At 41.3% G+C, this 21,998-nt stretch overlaps 2 protein-coding genes across 5 annotated transcripts in view; one reads left to right on the top strand and one right to left on the bottom strand.

The window, feature by feature from the left end:
* The window catches only part of LOC128738801 (zinc finger CCCH domain-containing protein 18), an 81,425-nt gene that overhangs the window by 42,594 nt on the left and 16,833 nt on the right, over positions 1-21,998 (bottom strand). The gene's annotated exons all lie outside the window — the stretch shown is intronic.
* The window catches only part of LOC128738803 (phospholipase A1), a 35,856-nt gene that overhangs the window by 7,615 nt on the left and 6,243 nt on the right, over positions 1-21,998 (top strand). For 2 of the 4 annotated variants that reach the window (XM_053834206.1, XM_053834203.1), the window contains exon 2: positions 711-868. In XM_053834206.1, coding sequence (XP_053690181.1) covers positions 814-868 — 55 coding nt within the window. In that variant the 5' untranslated portion in view covers positions 711-813. Of the gene's footprint in view, positions 1-340; positions 644-710; positions 869-21,998 lie in introns of those variants that run through there. The other 2 variants (XM_053834205.1, XM_053834204.1) reach the window with 2 other exon arrangements.

Raw genomic sequence — 21,998 nt, 5'->3', positions numbered from 1 at the left:
CGTTAGTAGTGGCTCAACCGGTGAGCTCCGATTTATAGTAGGTAAAACATCTGCTGTAAAACATGCCAGCTAAAAGTGTTTTTCCCACAGCTCACACATGATACTAAATGTTATAAAGTAATTAATATACTTAGTTGCTTGGCAGTACAGCACACCGTCACAAGTAATTCAGCAGCTGCATAAACACTTGCAGTAGTACCTTAGTATTATATGTACCGGTTGAGTTGCACAAATATCGATTTATTATATGTTTGCCGGGAACTTTTTATTAGATAACCAATAAAATGTTACATCTTGCAACAAAAGTGTTCCGTCTGTTCTTGGAGTGCCGTTGATGCACGTGGTACATACAAGAAGTGCGCTTATACGATGCTGCTTACGATCCTTAATGCACAGCAACAGACAAGCGCACTCGTGCGTGCTCTCCAAGCGGCAACTAGTAGTGCACCTTCTTCCGGGAAGCTTGTTCGATGCAAGGATTGCTCTTGATACACCAAGATAAGCTCTTCGTCTTACTCTTCTGACAGTGATCTGTTAATTGTCTGGCCACTTTTGATCGCAGCGGTAAGGTCGGCGGTATCATTTAGCATCTGCATATGAATCGATTAGATTGTTTCGCGTTTTATTACGAAGTGTATAATTTGTGAGAACAGTTTCAATTAAGCTCCTATTAGAAGCGGACGGAATATAACAGATCTACTTTTCGGCAGGCGGAAGTGACGAATATTGCGAACACGGTCGGGTGCTTCCGGAAATATAGAGAACATAGTGCTGAAAATTGTGGATTTGGAGCCACCTTGTACCGATTAGGAAATGGTCCTTAGCGAAAGCCAACTTGCACTATGCACGGTGTTTACATTGTACCTTGGTAAGTAGTAAGAAATATGTCGTTTTTCGGTTTCATTTAGGTAATTCTACTCTTAATTTACTAGACTATTCTGAAAGATACGTGTTTCACTTTTCACATGAAGGCTTCATCTGTGTCTGTTTCGTATTTAAAGTTAAGAAATTTTTATGCTCAAAAATTAAGCACAAAATGGATGCATCTATCATAGAATTGAATAATAACACTATCAAACCTTCAATCACATTAGAACTGCCGACATTTTTTTCCGCTTCGGCATTACTTCCTAGTGTATTTCGGGCGTTTAAAATGCAATAAAACTTCACTCAAGTTCAAGACCGGTTAGCACATTACGAGTGTTTCTTTTTTCATTGAAGTAGCAAACAATTTGTCCAGCATGTTGAAACGTTTTAAATTTTTTATGGCTAAAGATAGAGCTTTAAAATGATAATGGCAATGGAACAAAATCGTTACGTTTCAATTAATTAGAGAAAGAGGTGGACACTTTTCAAATTGAATCCCTATTAAAGCCCGTACTCATGAGAATATGTGTATATTATAAATATCACATACAGCACGTCATCGGCTTACGGGCTCCCCAAGCTACAGTGCATAATTAAGCACCTATCCTGTCATCCGGTGTAGCATCATAACTTCATTACACAAAAACGGACAGTGCTATATGTACACGAATATGTCAGAATGAGAGAGTGGCGTAGTCGTCGTGCTGCACCGAAAGGTTCGAACCGTAAGCTACGACCGAGCCCCACAGCTAAAATCACAGTGACACGCCACCGTCAACGAGTTGATGCTATCTCCTCTTGATCCCGGAGCCGACAATGGCTAGGTATATGGTAATGGCAGCGGTGGTGACCGCGGCGATTGTTATGGATCATAATGATGTGTGAACACCGGTGTAGGAAAAGTGCAGCCCACAGTTTTTCTGCCTCGCGTCGTCGTCGTCGTTGTCGCCAAACGCCTCTGCTTCACAGCCTAGCCAGATCCCTGCCAGACTTTCATTTACCTGTAATTTATGATAAACACGGCTGACGACTGCGGATCCTCTTGTTTAGTAGCTATGCCTAGCTACTAGCCGGTGCTGATAGTAGCACTACTAGTAGCGGCAGCAAACGACAACAGTTTTTGAGTTTGCCACAATCCTTGCACGCTGCGTCGAAGCGCTTCCAAGAGCAAACCGGCAATCAACTGCATAATGAATGCCGGGGGTGGATTGGAGTGCAATCAGTGCTCGGTAGCAGGTGGCGTACAGGGCAATAGCGGCATTCTGCTCGCTCATACAGTCGGTTGTGTGTTTGCGGTGAATAGGTTGACGGAAACTTTTTAGTTTTGTTTAGTTTTGATTGAACCAGCGACTGACTGCAAAAAAAAAGTCATTTGCCTATTGAGCCGCACAAAAAACGCGGTAGTTTAGCTTGGTTGATAGTTTTAAATTCAATGTTAAGGGCTCTTGTGGAGTTCTGCTTGGTTAGTTTCGCTTGTGAAGCATGGAGCAGCCGGAGTTGAATTGAATTGCAGTTAATTAGATGTTGTTCGAAATGCATTTCGCATGCATGTTCACAAGAAGTTCACTCAGTTATCAATAATCACAATTGTTCTGATAGTTATTGTCATATGATTGTTACTTAAATATAGCAATGTTCAGTGTCTAGAATCGGACACGAAAAATATTGCACTGTTTAATCATAATAAAAATTAGAAAAAAGTGAAGTGGAATTCATCCTAGACAGTACCGTATTATTAAAATAAGACAACATGAAGCTAGTATCTATTAAGATCATTCATGAATAATACCTATATTATTTTCTTTATTATAATTACTGTAAATTCACAAACCATAGAAGGATTTATTATGAAATGAGTGATGTTGTAGGAACTATATGGTTGATCTAAAAATAATTCTTCAGTCAATATATGGTTGATATAATTGGGTTGATTTTCACAATAAAATCTTGAGTAATAAAACTTTTTTTACGATCCAAGTACAATGTAAAAAGCATACGAAAACCAATTGCAAGAAATTATTATTGTCTAAACAATCAGAACTATCATCTATTGTACATGCTTATCAAAAAATTACGAGTTATCGTGTCCTTTAGAACAAAAATGTTAAAGTGGTTCTTATGGTTAACATTTTATGATACTTTTGATAGACCAGTTATTTTATGCTAGCTGTAGTCCACGTGCGTTGCCTTGTATCTATTTGACCGCGAATTAGAAGCTCGTAACCTAATTTTCTAAAATTTCGACGAAAAAACATGCTTTGCTGTGATACTGTTGCTTGACTTGACTACCAATTTGGCGTAATTTACTTGAATCTTCGCTTGCATTTATATATTAATCTACCCAGAGCCGGCGCTAGCCAATTTGTGACTCCACGCAAATTCTCAAAATGGCGCCTCCAGAGCAAACTAAAAACAGCAGGCGTTGCTGTGTGTCGACATTCTACTACTTACACACTCGAAAACGTACAGTCTCGTAGCGTCTTTCTGCATAACCACTTACGTGGCAAACAACTCGTGAGCAGCCAGCTGCCCGTGAGGGCTAGCGGCAAACTGGGATACAGATTTTGCATTACTTTTTGTTTTCTTCTTCATCTTACGCCCTCGATTCTACACGCGGGTGAGAGTGCGAGTCTACGCGAGTGATCGGTATCAGTTGCTCAGGCTGTAATAACGTGCGAGAGCGACGACCGTGACTGTTAGCTAAATACACACTCGCAAAAGTCGTTGCAGTGCATGAATAAACAAGAGCGGGAGTCCGAAAGGAATGCTTATGCCGGTGTGTTCATTGGAAGGAGTACGCGTGTGTGAGAAAATTAGCCCACACAAGTGCGGGTTTCGCAACACTGCCCACGCCTGTGTATGAGCGCCTCGAACAAAGCAGGCAAAAGAAGATGTTGCACACCTTTAAAACTCCCGCGCTTATTTTGAGTGAGTGGAATCGAGAGCGAAGATGAAGAAGAAAAAGTAATGCAAAATTTGTATCCCAGTGCGCCACCAGCCTCACGGGCATTTGATTCCCCACGAGTATTTTGCCTCGGGAATAAGCTATGCAGCAAGACGATGTGAAAATGGGTGTGCGCGAGTGTGTGCGTAGCAAAATGTCTCACACAGCACCTGCGGCTATTTCTTTTACGCGTGCGTGTGCGGTGTAAGTGCTGAATGTTATTTTTATACTTTTTCGTGTGTGAGTAGGCATGGTTGACTTCTTGCTCGATGCGCAACATTGGGCGTGAGTGTTGACCGAACATGAATTCACCAACATTTTCGGTCAACATTTTCGTACGCGTGTGAGGGCCTTTAGAAAAAGAGAACCCCAACTTACTAGATGAATCGACCAGTTTGAAGCCGATTTGCTTGTGTCGAGGTGCTCAAAGAATTGGCGGCAAATAACCCAGGACCCAATACAGCGAAGAGTAACTCTAGTTACACCACTTACCATCCCGGCATTATGCTGCTAAAGGAGAGGAAAGAAAGTTTTGTATAAACTACTTATTTATTTAATGCTACAGTTTTTTTTAATGTAGGCGAATTGGCGCCACCTTGAAGTGGCGCTCCAAGTAGCTGCTTGTTCTGCTTAAGGGAAGCGCCGGCCCTGAATCTACCACTGTCAATTGTGGCACTGGGGGTTTAAATAGGGCACTGACAACGTTATATCACCAATATTGTTACGTTTGTAACACCAATTTCTTTTTTGTTCGTGGATGTTCATGAAGTGCTCTCACCAACTGCAGCTTACGTGCATATGTATTAGTTTTAGCTTCGCGTAAGGCATTTAGGGAGCGAGCTGCAATTCTTGCTACGAAAAGATGACGTTTTGTCAGTGGTCTGGTTTTCGTTGCAGACAGAATAACGTGCTCATTAGCACAGATAAACAGACAAAACACTTGGACGAAAAATTAACAAAAATTAGCGTACCACACATTTTGCCTGAATACTAGTGCCATTCCCAAGTATCAAATAGCATCAGGAGCATCTCTCGAACTAGCAAGTATTTTTTATGGTGCATTCCCCTCTTTCTGTTAAAAAGCTCCACTTTGCCGAATGCGGAGATATTCCCAACTAAGCCCAAATTTGAAATGACGGTTTAATCGGTGCGAAAAATGGAAAACGAGTGTTATGTCTGTTTGTCTGTGGTATTAGATTGCCAAAAACGCATACTTTACTACGCATCGATACGAAATGCTGGTTCTATTTTATTTGTTCAATTTATTGAATAAATAAGCTCTATCAAAAAAATTAAAGAAATAAAATATTGGTGGCAATAACAAAGTAATCAGACACTATATAGTTGTATCGTCTGGGCTTGGGAAGTTAGGAAATCATGCTTGAGTTGGGAAAATGACTTCAAAAATTTCATCTAAATTTTCAAAAGTCAAAAAATCAATTGATTCGACATCAAGTGCATGGTCGTCTGCATGATGACCGTTCCACAGAAAAACTATTTTCTAATTGTTAGACATTTTTTAAAGTGTTTTGTCCTTATTTGCGATAACTTAACGCTATTTTTGTCATTAAGAGATAATGAATTCGCAAGAGTATGAAATAGAGAAGGCAACTTGGAAGAAGTGCCCTCCATAGCTCCATCCATCGAAAGCCCCTACCTAGCGCCTCCACGTGACCATACCTGAAAATACTCCAATTTGTATAATTGAGTAGCAAAGCTAGAAGATGCGGGGTCGTGTGGTTTTCAGTTCCTGATCTTACTTGTAACTGTAGTTTTAGGGCAGCTGTTTAACCATACGACTTTTAAGTTTTATATTATTTAAGCTAATATTTTTGGTAGTTGGTGTCTTTGATCTATTTTTAGAGAGAAGAGGTCTCAGTACACCATAGAAAAAAATCTTACCTCCAAGAAAAGAATCCTACCTTTTAAAACCCCCACATGCTAAATTTGGTTCCTTTTGATTGATTAGTTCACGAGTTATGAGGAAATTTGTATATTATTTGATTGGGAGCCGCCCCTCCTAAAGAGAGGGAAGGATCATAATTCACAATAGAAAATATTTTTGCCTTCTGAGACCCCGACATGCCAAATTTGGTTCCATTTGCTTGATTAGTTCTCGATTTATGAAGAAATTTGTGTTTCATTTATATCGTTGCCCCCCCTTTTAGAAGGGGAAGGGGTCTAAGTACGCCATCGAAACAATCCTACCTTCTAAAACACCCACTTGCCAAATTTGGGATCCATTTGCTTGATTAGTTCTCGAGTTTTGAGGAAATTTGTGTTTCATTTGTAGAGGAGCCCCCTCCCTCTTACGCCGTCCATAAAATTGCTCTCTCGCCCATCCATAAAATTCCTGGTCATTTTATCTTTCCAACGACATATAAATTGATCAGTTTCGTTCAGTAGTTTAGTAGCTATTAGCATTTGAAATCTTTCATTCCAACGTTACACTTCTATTTTCATTTTCACAACGTGCTACCCAGTCCCAGATAGTAAACAAAGACGTAATCCTACGTCAAAATATTTCCACACAGTTCGCATGAAGCATTTTCACAACAATCGTGCAATGTTTGACCTTTGCCGCACTTTTTCGGTGATTGTTTTAAATGACTGGAGAATTTTTATGACTTCAGTTGGTGCCTGGTCGTAACGGTGGACATCTGAAAAATAACGATTCTGTAAGCATTCTGTTAAGTTTAATACCATTGAGAATTGTTCACATTATATCCTAAATATATAAATTGTTGTTGACCAAACTCGTGTTTTAGTCTTTTGATCTTGAAATGCGGTCAGGCATATATTAATATTTTTTTTGAAACGATGGTTCTACAATTGATGAAGGGACGGTAAGAAAAAGTAATGAAGAAGGATTTTTTGGGTATGGAGGGGAAAGAGTGGGAAGGAAGGGGGGTAATAGGTAATAGGCATTGGACAAAAGGTAGGAGTCACAAAGACAACTTGTTAAGCGTAGCTACCTATTACCCCCCCCCCCCTCCCTTCCTTTTCACTCTTTCCCCTCCATTCCCAAAAAATCCTTCTTCATTACTTTCCCTTACACTCCCTTCATCAATTGTAGAACCATCGTTTCAAAAAAATATAAATTGTTTTCAACTGCTTAGTTCAAAGAAAAACTTTTATTTTCGAAAGAACTACGGAAAATTGTTGAATAAACTTGAGTCAAAGTAAGTAAACTTAGGAAACTTTTATCTAGTTTGATAATGGTCTAATCCGATAACATCAGTCTGATTTGCTAAACTATAGTTTGACTTCTGTTGAGCGACAGCAACGAACGACGTGTGAAATTTGAGGCGCATACATGTATCCCCCAAGTGTAATCGCTGTACGAGCGTATTGAATAGCCCTTTCCTTCCGATTAGCCGTTAACTACAGACAAACATCTATAGACTAACTATCCCCGAAGGCAAGCGGATGGGAACAACTTTTCCGACAGCTTATGTTTGCATGAAGCTAGAGGTACTTTGCGAGATTCAGTTTCAGCAGCAAAGAAACAAAAAGTTAAGAGAGAGTCAATATTTGCCTACCGCCATCGGGTCTTATTTCATAAGCTATGGTCGGACATGTTAGTAAAACTAAGCACTGATAGATAAAGGTATGATTTATACCTATGTTACATGAATAATATTGCAGTGCAGTGATTTAAGCTGGTGCTTGGTTTTAGGCCCAAAACCAAATACGAACATTATTTCTAGGGATTTGTTAATAGGGAACACTAGCTTAGGATCAAATTAGTCTAGCTAGCTTTCAGGTTCAGGTCTCGTTCGTTGTACTAAAAACATCATTTTACTGATAAAAAGCTTAACTAAGAGGTGAACTTAATAAGTTTGTTTCTAGTTAGGTTCAAAGTGCCATATTTAACTTAGCTCAGCACACTACACAGTACTATGCTTCAAACTTGAGTAGCATTATGCATTGGGGAGTTAAAAAACCATTAAACAACTATCCTGCTGCTGTGGAACTAATTCAATTATTTTAACTCTGCCTTCGGAAAATTCACCGAAATTAAATAATATCTAGAGCTAGAGATGGTCGGGTTTCATATTTTTCAAACCCGAACCCGACCCGGGCCAGAAATTTTTTCCTGTCAAACCCAGATTTTCTAGACGTCGGAAAATCGAACATAATGAAACTAACCAAGCAGTGTTAGCAGGATCTTGTCTCTACATTAAAAGTATTTTTCTCGATTCTTTAGTCCGCCCAGCATGCTATAGTGCACGACTACGGGCCAAATTCTATGAAAAAAGAAAGCTTCTAAGTATTCCTTTTCGGCCAGCAAGACATCGAAGTACCGCAATGGTATTCCTGTAAACTGCACAGAAACACGCAATTACCCTTGTTTTAATCTGGACCGAACCGTTTGCCGAAACGTGTGCGTCACGAGCGATCCGTTAATTGCTGTGGTTTGCCAGTAAGGACAAAATGGCCCATTATATGTATGCTTTCGTGCTGTTCCGGATGTGTATACAGTCAGCAGCGGTGCGATTGACCGCCCGTCAGCTGTTGTCTCCGGTCGATGTCGTCCGTTTCACTGTTACCGAGCTAAACCATTGAAGGAAACAGCCCTGACCTAGAGACAACAAATGGAGTCACTCGTGCACCATTTGTAAACAATGAAACAATGGGTAAAATTACCGTTAATATTTATGTGTTACAATGCCGGCAAAGACTTGCATCCAAGTTTAGCAATTATTATACAAATAAGTCTGATCAGTTACTTCAATGCTAGGCAAAGTTTTGTGTCCAACCTTCCCGGACAGTTTTATCCGGAATCACATTGCTCTGCAGCTACTACTGGTTTATTAAATCAAAATTTATTTCTTCTACTCTACAGTGTAAAGCTGGATTTGCTACTCTCACTGGCTCAAAGGAATTGAATTCAGTTTAGCGGAATTGTCGCTCTACAGCAAATTATTAGTCTAGTCCACACAATTTTTTCTCAATATGTGGTTTCTTGTTACCAAACTTGTAAAACAAAAATTGATTTCTCTTGTTTGTTTTTTGTTTCTTTGGGAGAATTGATTATTATACAATCAAATACAGCAATGATTCGCTAACTGAGGGTTCGTTAGTTGGGCGGTTCGTTAATTGAATGTTCGCTGGTTGGGCCATGTGACAACTTGAATGTCAAAATTCTATTGAATTTTTGAGTTTAGAAATTTCTAACAACTGTCAGCGAATTAGCGAATCAGCTAGAGTGCAGTCATGAACCAATTAACGAATTCAGGTACACCTTTAAAATTCAACTGATGACGCCACTTGCTAGAGTCGTACCTTCAGTCCGAAAAGGTAAACCGAATACTCCCTGTCAATGAGCTGCTGCTGCTCACGTCGACGGTTTACTCACGAATCCCCCAAGCTTGTGTGAGCGTGCATCGCTTCAGCTTGAGTTGTTCACTAACACAAGTACGGTAATATCGCAGGGTCGTATTTACTAATTATTATAATAATTCAACCCTAGAGTAACCAGTAACATCAATTATCAAAGTAATTTAAATAGAAACCAATAAGCATTTAAGTCACCTTAACTTTTTCGACTGCAATCCGCTTATCGAATCCATGCCGAATTCAGAAGACGTCTCCACGTTTCAGCGTTCATCCCACGGAACGAGGTCTGCCTCGAAGTCGTCGGATTCTCTGCAGAATATTGTTTTCGCTGGACTCTCACCCGGCATCCTTGTCACGTGGCCAGCCCATTGCAGCCTGCCGTGTTTTAGTCGCTTCACAATATCCGCATCTTTGAATACTTGGTATATTTCATGAATCCTACGGGACCTCAGCTGGCCACGTAATCCGTAGAAACCAGGCCGCTATCCATCTTTTTACTTCACGGCCCACATTGTTGTCACATGCCACTAACAAATTTTTCAACCACTTCAAAACCATCTCCACTTAACACCATCGCAGCTCCAACACCCGAAGGGCTACCATGGTTTTGGTAGAATTTATGGTAAGCTCTGTCCTCGCAGCTTCCTCCTTGACCTTTACGTCCCCGACATAAAAAATGAAGGTACTTTCAGTTACACTTTTGGCTTTCTCTCCACTGACTTTCAATCGATTTGGATGCAACTAGTCTTAAAAGAACCACATTAGATTGGCCTTTAATGAAAAAATAAGCTGGTAAATGATGGTATCATTTTCCCGGAGATATTCCAGATCGCGGTGGGATTTTTTTTGACGTCATAAGTAGCAGATGAATTAAAACTAGAAATCTATTTAATTGGCTGCGCAAAAGTTATCCATTTTATGTGTAGTCACTAATAATGACGCACTTTTACACTGTCACTACACTATCCTTATAGAGCGCTGGCTTACGCCTCACACTCCGGAACATCCGTTGTCGGTTTTACCGGAACTTAAAAGTGGTCATTTGGAATTCTCTTTGAAAGTATGACATATGGACAAATTTGACAGCATCAACACGAGCTCTTTAGTGGACATTTGGATGTGTTTTGATTCGATCTAGACATTTCCGAAGACCCGGCATTGGTTTTACCAGAACTCAAAAGTGGTCATTTGGAATTCTCTTCGAAAACATGGCAAATGGGGTATTAAATTAAGGGACCATCGCGTCGTGGTTGTGCCTCCACTGTTCGTTCAGGTTCTCTCCAAGTTGTTCTCCAAGTTGCTTACTACGAGATAGTGGTCCGAGTGGATGTTTGATCGAAAGGCCCCCCTCCCCCCGCTCGTCTGCGATATCAGAAAAGTGCCGGTCACCAACCAGAACGTGGTCGATCTGAGAGCAAGCCTTTCCATTAGAGTGTTTCCAGGTGTGCTTCCGAATGTTCCGTCGTGTAAAATTGGAGCTACAGATATCCATTCGTCTGGCTGCAGCTAAGTTGATTAGCCTCAGACCAGTGTCGTCGAACTCTTCGCGTCCGCCCTGTACATTTGTATCCCCGATCATGTCCTATATCATGTCCTATATATGGACACTCTCCATATGTTCTCTCGAGGTCATAGAACTCTTCTTTTATGTCATTGGATTTGCCGTTCGACGGTGCGTACACGTTTATTAAGCTGTAGTTAAAGAATACCCTTAATCATCATCACGCATAGACGGTTATTAATGGGCCTCCACCTAAAGACACGCTTCATTTGTTTTCCATGTAATATAGTATAAGTTTTTTAACCATGCCGCCTTACAAAGGCTGCAATGTCTAGCCTCCTAAACAGGGTTGCCGTCCTGGGTATACCTGGTGAGACACAGCGTTTCATAAGCCTATTCGGGATCAGTCGCTGTTGAATGCCGCCCCTAACATGGGATGCAGCCGCATACTTGGTACGGAAAAGGCGGTTCACCGTGCAGTGGGCTCACGGCTTGCAAAGCTGTTTCTTTTGCTCATACTCAGCGGAAGCATGAGTGCCTCTTTCCTTGTCGGTATACGACCTTAGTTTCCGCCAGGGTTGGTTACCCGATCTCCACTAACGTCCACTAAGGCTCGTATTCCGGCTGGTACCACGGAGAGGTAGGGATAGGACTTACTTCGGCAAAATATACGACTCCTTTACTGCCAATCCGCTTATAGTGTTGACAATGCTTATTTGCAGCTGTTTACTGACAACAAGAGTTTAAATTGAATTTCGAACACCAATTTAAAATAATTATGCAGTCAAAAAGCTAATAAACAGGCAGTCAGTTGACTCAATTGATGAAGATGATGATCATTGTTTATTTTTTACGTGGAGCATGTGCTGAAAAATAGTTTTTTACGTGAACTAGTCGAATTCTGTAACGACACAAGTTTCTTCAAGTACGATAGTTGCTTTTATAAACAGACATTTGGTATAGTTATGGGCAACAATTATTAAACAAATAATAATCCCAAAATGCACTTCACTGGTGAGATTAAGGAGAACAACCGACAATGCGAAATAAACAATAATATGTTTAGGACTCTAAGTACACTAAGAAAAATTTGTGTGTAAAAACTTTTACTTAGGTTAATGTGAAATTATATGTAGTTTGTATACGCTTTCCATTGCAGCTCTTTCGAAAATACAGTGTTGGAATATTGGGGTAAATTAGTTGAACTTTGCAGATCTTGACTGATGAGCCGAGAAAAACCAAGTGTAAATTGACCAAACTCGTGACTTTAGTCATGACCTTGAAATGCACCTTCCAGCATTGGACAAAAGATAGGAGTCACAACGACAACTTGTTAAGCATAGCTACCTATTACCCCACCCCCCCCCCCTTCCTTTCCACCCTTCCCCTTCATTCCTGGAAAAAAAATCCTTCTTCATTACTTTCCCTTACCGTCCCTTCATCAATTGCAGAATCATCGTTTCAAAAAAATATCAAGTGTAAATTGTTTATTTAGCAAATGTTTTCAGATGACCATCATGTTCTTAAGATAGCCATGATGTCTATCATTTTGCTGTTGTTACAGCGAAAGAAATAGAGTTTGTCAAGTTGAATATATATGACTTGCAAGGTATTCATAACCGGTATTTATTAAAGTTAGTTTATTAACGTCAGGAAGGATGTCTTTCTAGGTATTAAAAAGATTCCTGTAATATGAGGTTCGTTTTAAAGCTTCTGTCATTTTAACCAATAGTTCATACCAAAGAAACAGGTTGTTATAATCCATCACAACGTTCAATTCGTGAAACTTCCTCTTACTACCTCCCATAATAATCAATAGAAACAGTCCCTGGAAAGTTTGCTTTCCATTCGTCTTGAACGAGGATCTGGCCTGCATTGCGTGTTCTAATCCTCTGTTCGAACATGTCGTGCTATAAACTGCACCATGAGTTTATTCAACTATCGGGAGTAGGTCAACGGCTTCCAACCTCCATTCGCTTTAGTTTATGGTTTAGTGCAAGACCACCGCCTCTTCCTTCGCCACCGCCGTCACTGTCGAAAGTCATAGACGTCGCCGTCGTCAAACACGTCAATTCGGTCAACAGTATAGGGTTCAGCGTTTGTTCAAGGTGCATGTTGTTTGTAATCGGTGCACTATATTTACTGCGGCGACGGACATGTTTTAAACGACAATGCAAAAGGGTGCTATTTATTAAGGGTAGTACATGCTGCAACACGACTTCATTTGTGATACAATCTGCTGGCAGATATGCTCACTTATTACGCTAATTTCCTTCGTAAATTGCTTAGCTTACACTATGCTTAGGACTTTGATTGTGCTTTAGTATCGTTAATTGATTAGTTATGCAACTTGGTTGAAAAATTATTAAGCTACTGTTACGTGTTACGTATTAAGTAGAAAACTTATAGACAAACTCGCTGTATTTAAGTTTTAATTTTAAGAAATATTTTCATGGAATTGATAGTCACGCTGCTTTATTTAGATCGAGATTTTTGTTTCCTCTTGATATAAACTATAAATAACACGAACGTGCCATGTTATACCTATGTAGCAAAAATCAATTTCACTCGAAATGTTCCGCATGGATGAGGACATGTTTATAGACGAATACATAATAAACGAAAAAGGCAACGAAGGACATCCTCCGACCGGGCAAAATGAACTATTTTCTGTTGACTCGGTCAAAGCACCTTCTCTAACTATAATTCGAGCATGGCTTGTGACTAGAAATGGATTGGTTTGAAGAGGGAAAATATATCGACTTGGCCACATAATAAACAGAAAAGTGCCAACTGAGCCAACGCCTTTTGGAAAAGGTTAATTTGCTGTATTTCAACGCTTCCACTTTACGTCAGTCCATTTGTTTGATTTTCCCGCCTGCCGTTTTCTAGTAGGTGTAGTTTTATGATTCTTTTCGTTTAAGGGAAAGACGTACGTTCGGCGATTAAAATACGATAGTATTTTATTTTAAAATATTTTGTTTTATTATGAAATTATGCTATTATCTCCTCAAAAATGTTTGTTTCAAGACAGTGGAGACACTTCATTCGGTTGAAAACTGCCGTAACTAATCTGGTATTGTCGTCAGATCATTAATCAGCAAGCGTTATCATTCCCCTCCGGGTCGGTTGTCGGTGGAAATCGAGAGCAAAGAAAAATATACTCCTGTAGTCCAATAGAAATGGTCAATCAGTATTTCCGCTCCAACCGGCACCGTGGTCTGTTAGCACTTACTAGCCCCTATAGCCATGGCCATAACCGAACTCTGCGCTGCGTTAGGTATCGCCAGGGCACCACGTCCTAATGCGGACTTGGCGTGACAAAAGAAGCTTGTACATTTCGATTTTTTTATTGCATCGTATAATTTAGTGAAGCTCTTTTCTTTCCGTTTCTAGTCTAGTTGGAAGCGTCAGTAGCGAGAGATTTGCCTTCTTCTCTCTACATACCTACTGGGGACTTGGATTTTGTTAGTACGGAACTATTATGTACGTAACGATCCTACTGGTGATGTCTTACTTGGACCAACACGGTCATTTGGTAATTATTATAGTAAGATTATGAATGTGCCTTTATGTTTGCCGATGGGTGGCAGTTCCGTTGCGATTATTTCGAATAAAACTCACTTTACTTTGTCTAGTTGACAAAATTATATTGATCGACTAAATCTAACGAAATCCTTCGTATCGAGTTGACGACAACAAATAACCGCACGACCCCATTAATATGTATTTGGTGGAGGCATTTTGGTTTTTAACTGTAACTGAATTTAATTCCATTCCATTAAAATGGTTGTAATTTAATTTATCAATCCAGTAAAAAATATTCGAAAAAATTTCCATGAGTTAGAACAATTTCTGAGTAAAAAAATTTTACTTATGCTTTTTGTTAAAATTTGTATTCTACGTGATGACTTCGGAAAGAACAAAGACAATAAATTTTACTTCCCGGACCTGCAGCGCAATACACGTATTCGGTATTGTTGCAAGTCGAACGTGCCACGTCAGACCTAGATGAAAAACCGGAAAACTAAATGAGCACAAAAGTATAAATTCTTCAGTGCCAAAATAGTGAACGAGCGAATGTGGACGGAAAAAAAATACAACACACAAGCATTCCAAGCGGAACACGCGGCAGTTCTAAAACCAAATAAGGATGCCGACGTACGATAGATCGAAAAAAAGGTATATTTCGTCCCCTTAGAGTAATAACTTAGTACACAGCAGCTGGTACGGTTAAGACAGATATAATATAGAAACATCGGGGCATCAGGGCATTTCCAACACACATGATTCGAGAACTTTTTTTATTCTAACTACCTCAAACAAAAGACACAAAACAGACATTTAGATTTGGACATTTTTAGGATAAACGAAAGGTTTAGTGTACCAAGCACGTATATTTATTTTAAATTCTAGTTCAATAATAGTTGGTTCGGGACTTTGGAAACAACCCAGCACTGCCAGATTATGCACAACATTTTGCCACTAGCTCAACATCATGAAAATTTAAAATACCCCTAAACAGCATTAAGGGGACGATATTTTTTCCTGCTTCGCAGCCTTGTTCATACCGACGTACCTTCAAGTTTGATGTTGTTTCTGTTGCTGCTGATTCTCACATTTTCACCAGCTGATTAGTGGAGTGGCATGTGCTTGTATCTACACTGCAACTGGCAAAATAGCCCACGAAAACAACGGCTTATACCTGGTGGAACGAACGCTCATTCAGGAAAAGCTGCTTTTCCGGACTTTGCATGCATTAAGCGCGGGATTGTTTTGAAGCTAAGTTCCTCCAGCCAGCATGGCAGTGTGCTTCTGCGGTGTATATATCGTTATAGGATAAGAGACACGGACGGGCTTTCGTGTGCGCTCTAACGATTTCCGATATGCAAATTAATTGTATTAAATCCGTCCGCTGCCGGTTGCCACTGAACGGCAGAAAAAAAATTGTCCAAGTTTTTAACCGAACACAATTGGTCATTTGTTTAGTTCTCACCCCGGGGAAAGCCGCTTGTCAGTGGGTATTTTAAATGCACTGTGATTTGTTTTACGTTTATCATGTTCCGTGACTTGCTGGATTACTAAGCATAATCGTGACCGGAAACATCGCTTTTGTATTTTTTAAACGATTATAGGCAGATTGCTAATACGGGAAAAACGAGCGTTTAGGATATATTTAAAACAAGTAATCTTCAATGGCCATGTTATTTTCTTTTTGTTCTAAAGCTTCTACTATAACTAGAAAAGGCTTACTCTTCTTACACAACACAATCGCTAATTGCTGCTTATTAGAATAACTTTTCAAAGCAGGGCAAGCCACGGTCACACCTCAAAAATTTTCGCAATCTTTTCCAGCTTTCGTCACGAAAATGCCCAACCGTACATACCGTGACTTCTCCCTCTATGCAGGGTAAAAATGATTCAATTAAGCTTAGATTTAGATCAGTGCTCTGTTTGCCAACACCCAGCTGTGTCTACTTGAAACAGGCCGGTCTGCCATTAGTAGGTATCTGTTGTTGCTGTCTACAGTCGTACTAGAAACAACACCAACAGGAAAGGATAACATTACAATCACGCTAGTGCCGCCACCATTGCCATTGCCTGTTCTCGCCCGGTTTGCTTTCCCCGGCCGGACCCGAAGGAGCGAAGACGGCACGCGATAAAGCACGCTGTAGAAGCCAGTTGTCGCGTCGTTGGTCTGCTTTACTTCGTTTAATTATTATTGTACCGTCCACCGTCTGGCCTTCCCCAATGACGATCTATGCTGCCAGCACCTCTTTCCGCCTTATTCTAGGGCGGCTAATGGAGGTAAACTTGATTAATGGTGTTTTTTGGATAGAAAAGCGGTAATCGTTGGCGAAACCTTGATGCCGGGATTCATCCATTAGTAAATCACGTGTATACTATTTGAATAGCTACGACGTGATACTTAATTTGGATTATGCTTCGAAATTTGCTCATGGTAGGTACCACATTTCGTAAACAGTCTTATTGAAAATTAAGACGTGTGCAGCTAAAAAAATTGTGCCATCAAATAATATTCAACATTTAAGCTTTTGTCATAGCATTTTTTTTAAATTCAAATAGTAAGGATAGGTGTCGAATCCTTCCTATTTGAAAATATAACAAATTTTCATTTTAAGCATTTTATCAGATGTCCAAAATATAGGTATGGCCATGAATGATGTCTGAAATATATTCTGAACAATGTCCAAAATATATCTAGGACGTCCAAAATAATAGAATACAAAGGTTCACAAAATCATTTTTTTTAAATCTATCTGTATTTATGTCTTATCCGTATACCCTCATTGGACAGAGAGGGTTGCAGTCTATGTACCTACTGTCAAACATTTTATTTTTATGTTCATTTCAAAGAGATATTTCCTATTCTATCGAAATGATTCCTTACCCTGTCCAAAATACATAAACCACCCTACACAGCGAATATAAACTTCAACGCCGTTTTTCTAGAAACCAAGTTTTAAAAGTCGGTACCATAAATATCTCAAGAACGCCTCAAACAATTTTCATGATTCTTTTTGTCTTTTAAAGCCAACAAAATTATCTAGTGTTTGACCCATCCTTTTTCCGATACTACGATTTTTGTATTTTTTAGAAATGTTTAAAGTCAATTTTTTCGACTTAAAACCTTACTTTTATGTTTGAATGTCCGCCATTTTGTTATGCGTTCGAGGTTGAAAAAAAGGATGGGTCAAACACGCGATAATTTAATATACTTTCATGTCGCTTTGGAATTTTTCAATTCGGATAAGCCCCCAGCGCCAATCCATGGTACGGCAATTCATGTTTTTTTGAATCTTGAATATCTTGAAGGAGCCGTAGGAGAAAGAGGAAGAGGTTCCCATATGAAAGCAAAATTGTAAATATTAGTATAATAGCAATGTTTTGAATGCAATAAAACCGATTCGATTGGCCTTTCGCGTTATCGAGAAAAAAATATTTGAAAAAAGGCAAAAAATATGGAGTAAAAGGTACTATGCCCCTTTAAGCATTCACCAATTAGATATCCCACAAGCTGCCGAGATGTACTGTGCCTACTGGATGATGCTTTACCTTCCTCTGTCGTGTTAGATGCTACGATGCTAAGATGTGTACAAAGCCACCTGGAGGTCACCTGACCAACAAAGCTCGATCCAAATTGACAATGTTCTCATCGAGGGCCGGTTTTTCCTACACATCACCAACGTACGGGGTGTAGATATCGACTCGGATCATTACCTAGTAGCATGTGCACTCGAAACTATCGACAATTTATACCTCGCGACAATGCCGTTCTCCTCGGTTAAACATTCGGCAATTAGACAGCCCGTGAGTTGCCGAACACTACGCGCGCGTACTGGATGAAGCTCTGTCTTCCTCCGTGGAGCTAGATCCTTTGACCCCCAAAAACAGATGGAGTATAATACGCTCGACCGTCAACGAGGCCGCGAATGCGGTTCTAGGTGAGGAAACCTCGAGCACCCGAAATCATTGGTTTGACAGTGAATGCTAACAAGCGATAGAGAGGAAAACAGGGCTTGGAAAAACTATCTAAGCATATCCACCAGAGAGAATTCGGCCAAGTATCGACGAGCGCGGAATGAGTTGACCACGATCCCGAGGAGGAAAAAGCGCCAGAAGGAGGACATAGATCGTGAGGAGCTGGAACAACCATTCCGGGCTAATGACGCCCGCAAGTTTTATGAGAAGGTGAACCAAACTCGCAAGGACTACCTACCTATACCAGACATGTGTAGGAACGAGGGAGGTGATCTAATCACAAACAAGCGCAGGGTGGTCGACAGGAGGAAGCAGTACTTAGTTGAGCACCTCAACAGCGATATAGCAGAAGGAGACGCTATGGAAGTTAACCTAGGAATGCCTACGAACGACAACAGCGTGCCGGTTTCCGATCTCCAAGAGATCCGGCGAGAAATCGGTCATCTGAAGAATAATAGAGCCGCCGGAAAGGACCAACGCGCGGCAGAACTCTACAAAAATGGCCGAAAACCGCTAACAAACGGCACTTTACTGGATAATTTAAATGATTTGGGAGGAGGAGAAACTACCGGAGGAGTGGATGGAAGGTGTAGTTTGTCCGATCTATAAATAGGGCGACCGTCTAGATTGCGGCTGGATTATAGTGTCGTCCATCCTCAATAGCAAGGAAATTCGTAGGGCATTATCAGGCGAGCTTTATGAGGGCCCGTGCTACTACGGATCAAATTTTTACTCTCCGACAAATCCTCTAGAAATGTTGAGAGTACAATATGCTCACGGATCATATTTTCGTGGATTTCAGGGCAGCATACGATACAATTGAACGCGAACAGCTATGGCAGATAATGCACGAGAACGGTTTTCCGGACAAACAGATGCGGTTGATCAAAGCTACCCTGGAGCGAGTGATGTGCTACGTGCGCGTTTAGGAGACACTCTCGAGTCCTTTCGACTCGCGCAGAGCGTTGCGGCAAGGGGATAGACTGTTTTGTATGTTATTTTTTTTTTAATTCTATATTAGAGAGGTTTTCAGCCTGCGGCTGGTTCGCCTCTTTTGTATGTTATTCAATATCGCTATTGAAGGTGTGATCCGGCGAGCGGGCGTCGAAACGGGAGGAACGATCTTCAGCAAGAGCAGCCAACTTCTAGCCTTCGCAGACGACCTCGACATCATTACTGGAAACCTTGGGATGGCGGAGGCAATCTCCGCTAGACTAAAAACGGAACCTAGGATGATAGGATTACCAATCAACGCGTCGAAAACCAAGTATGTATGTGGTAGGAAAAAACTCCAGAGAAAGCAAAGTTTGTCTCCCACGGACAGTGACTATTGACGGCGATGAACTGGAAGCGGTTGATGAGTTCGTATATTAAGAATCTCTGCTCACCACCGACAATAATACAAGTAAGGAGATTCAACGACGCATTCAAGCTGCAAATCGACCCAACTTTTTTCTCCGCAAGACGCTTCGATCAAGGAGCATACGCCGCCGCACAAAGCTGACGATGTACAAAACGCTAATCAGACCGGTAGTCATTTACGGACTTGAAACAGTAACTTTACTTACCGGATACGTGACTTGCCGTGTTTGAACGAAAGGTGTTGGGACCTGTTTTTCGCGGAGTACAAACGGATAGCGGAGAGTGGCGTAGGCTTATGAACCACGAGTTGCAGGCACTACTTGGAGTGATTCCCATCGTATACCTGGCGTAATTTGGGAGACTACGGTGGGCCGGCCACGTCGCAAGCATTCCGGACGAGTGTGCAGTGAAATCCGTTTTCTTCAGGGGCCCCATCGGCACCAGGAATAGAGGAGCCCAACGTGCTCGATGGCTCGATCAAGTTGAAGCCAACTTGCGTATGTCGAGACGCGCAACGAATTGGCCGCGTAGCCCGGGACCGAGTAGAGTGGAGAGAAATTCTTGACACGGCAAGAGCCACTCGGGCTCTCGGCTAGTAAAAGTAAGTAAGTCAAGCAAGCGATGGAAAGGAAAAAAAGAGCTTGAAATCTCTTTAAGTCATGCCACGAGGGCTAAGCATCGACGAACGTGGAGTGAATTGACCATGATCCTGAGAAGGAAAAAGCGCTAGATGGAGAACAGAGATCTCGAAGAGCTAGAGCAACTATTCAAGGATAATGATATGCGAAAGCTCTGTGAGAAAGTGAACCATTTGCGTAACGTAATGGGTATACACCGAAGCTTGATATGTGTAGGGACGAGGAAAAAAACTTGATAAAAAAAAACCCGTAAGTATTGTGCCTGGGCCTTTTTAGACTTGCCGATAAGGACCGACTCCTGGCAGAACTTTACAAAAATACTAAACCACTAGCAACGGTACCACATTCTATAGTTTCCAGGATTGGGGAGGAGGAGAAACTACCGGAGGAAATGGTGGTTTGTTCCTTTTACAAAAAGGGCAATCGGTTTGATTGCTGTAATTACCGCAGCATTACGCAGATCTCTGCCGCTCATAAAGCGTTCCCCCATGTCTCGTTACGCCATCTGCCCCCAACCCGATCAAATGAACCTAACAAATTTATAACAAGATGAGTTATCTGATTGTTGTAGATTTCAGGGCAGCATACGATTCAGTCGAGCGCGAGCAGCTATTGTAGATACCGCACATTATGCCGGACAAACTGACACAGCTAACTAAAGCTACCAAGGAGTGAGTAATGTTTTACGTGCATTTTTCGGGGACACTCTCGAGTCCCTTCGAATCGAACTGAAGGGTTGCGGTAAGCGGATGCACTGTCTTGTATGCATTGAAGGTGTGTTCCGGCGTCGATCCGGCGTCGACGGGTTAGTAAATTTAGGATTTCTGGTTACCGCCTACAATAATACGAGTAAGGAGGAGGAGTTCAACGACGCATTCAAGCTGGAAGTCGGGCCTAGATTTCCCTACGCAAGATGTTTTGATCAAGGCTCATACGCCGCTGAACAAAGCTGACGAAATACAAAGCGTTATTTAGACCTGTAGCTTCTTACGTGCACTTACCGTATTTCTACCTTTTGCGAACTATTGTAAGCGTACTTAGAGAGTAACGTAAGCATTAAAAAATAGCCTTTTTTCGGATGGTGATAAAAAACCAAGACAGCTAATTGAGTTTGTTAAATTTCCCTTGGAAGGTAATTATATTAGCTTACTTGCAAAAAAAATCTAAAGCTCTATCAGTCCGTGATGGCGAAAACAGTGAAGGTACTCCGTTCAAAGGTGTGCACGTTCAAAGAACGGTGCTCTGCCGCGTCGAAAACGTGCGACGCTTTGTGGATGCCGGATACGCCCATTCCGACATTTACAACATCTTGGCACTATCGGACAACAATCAAAGCATCGAAAGAAAGCCCGGTTCCGGACGGCCGACGACCGTGAGAGACAAGAAGCTCGAATGGATGCTGAAGAGGAAGATCGAAGGAAAAGTGGCTGCATTGCTGCGTGCGCTTGGCCGGGAGGTCGGTGCAACCGGCCAAACAATGATAAAGTACCTGGCGAACATGGACACAGCACATGTCGGGAAGCGGCAGTCTCGTCCACTGGTCTTGGAGCTGTAGCTAATGACGCGGCGGCAGCGGCTGAATAAGATGGTCAAGACGATTTTCCCGGCGAATCCCGACGTGGTGGTGGTGATGGACTACGAGACCTATCTCACCTTGGAGGGCAACGACAGGGCAGTTCGTATTTTACTTCCCCCACGAAGGAACTGAGCTACGAGGTAAAGTTCATTACATATATCAAGTTCCCCAAGAGGGTGCTGCTGTGGCTGACAATCAATGAGAAGGGGATGTCAAAGCCGCTCTTCTTTCGCTCCGGACTGGCCGTGAACGGGGAAATTTATA

Source organism: Sabethes cyaneus, chromosome 2, assembly GCF_943734655.1.
Source record: "Sabethes cyaneus chromosome 2, idSabCyanKW18_F2, whole genome shotgun sequence".
In the NCBI taxonomy this organism is placed as follows: domain Eukaryota; kingdom Metazoa; phylum Arthropoda; class Insecta; order Diptera; family Culicidae; genus Sabethes; species Sabethes cyaneus.
The sequence above is the reverse complement of the archived record's forward strand: the minus strand, read 5'-3'. Positions and strand labels throughout refer to the sequence as shown.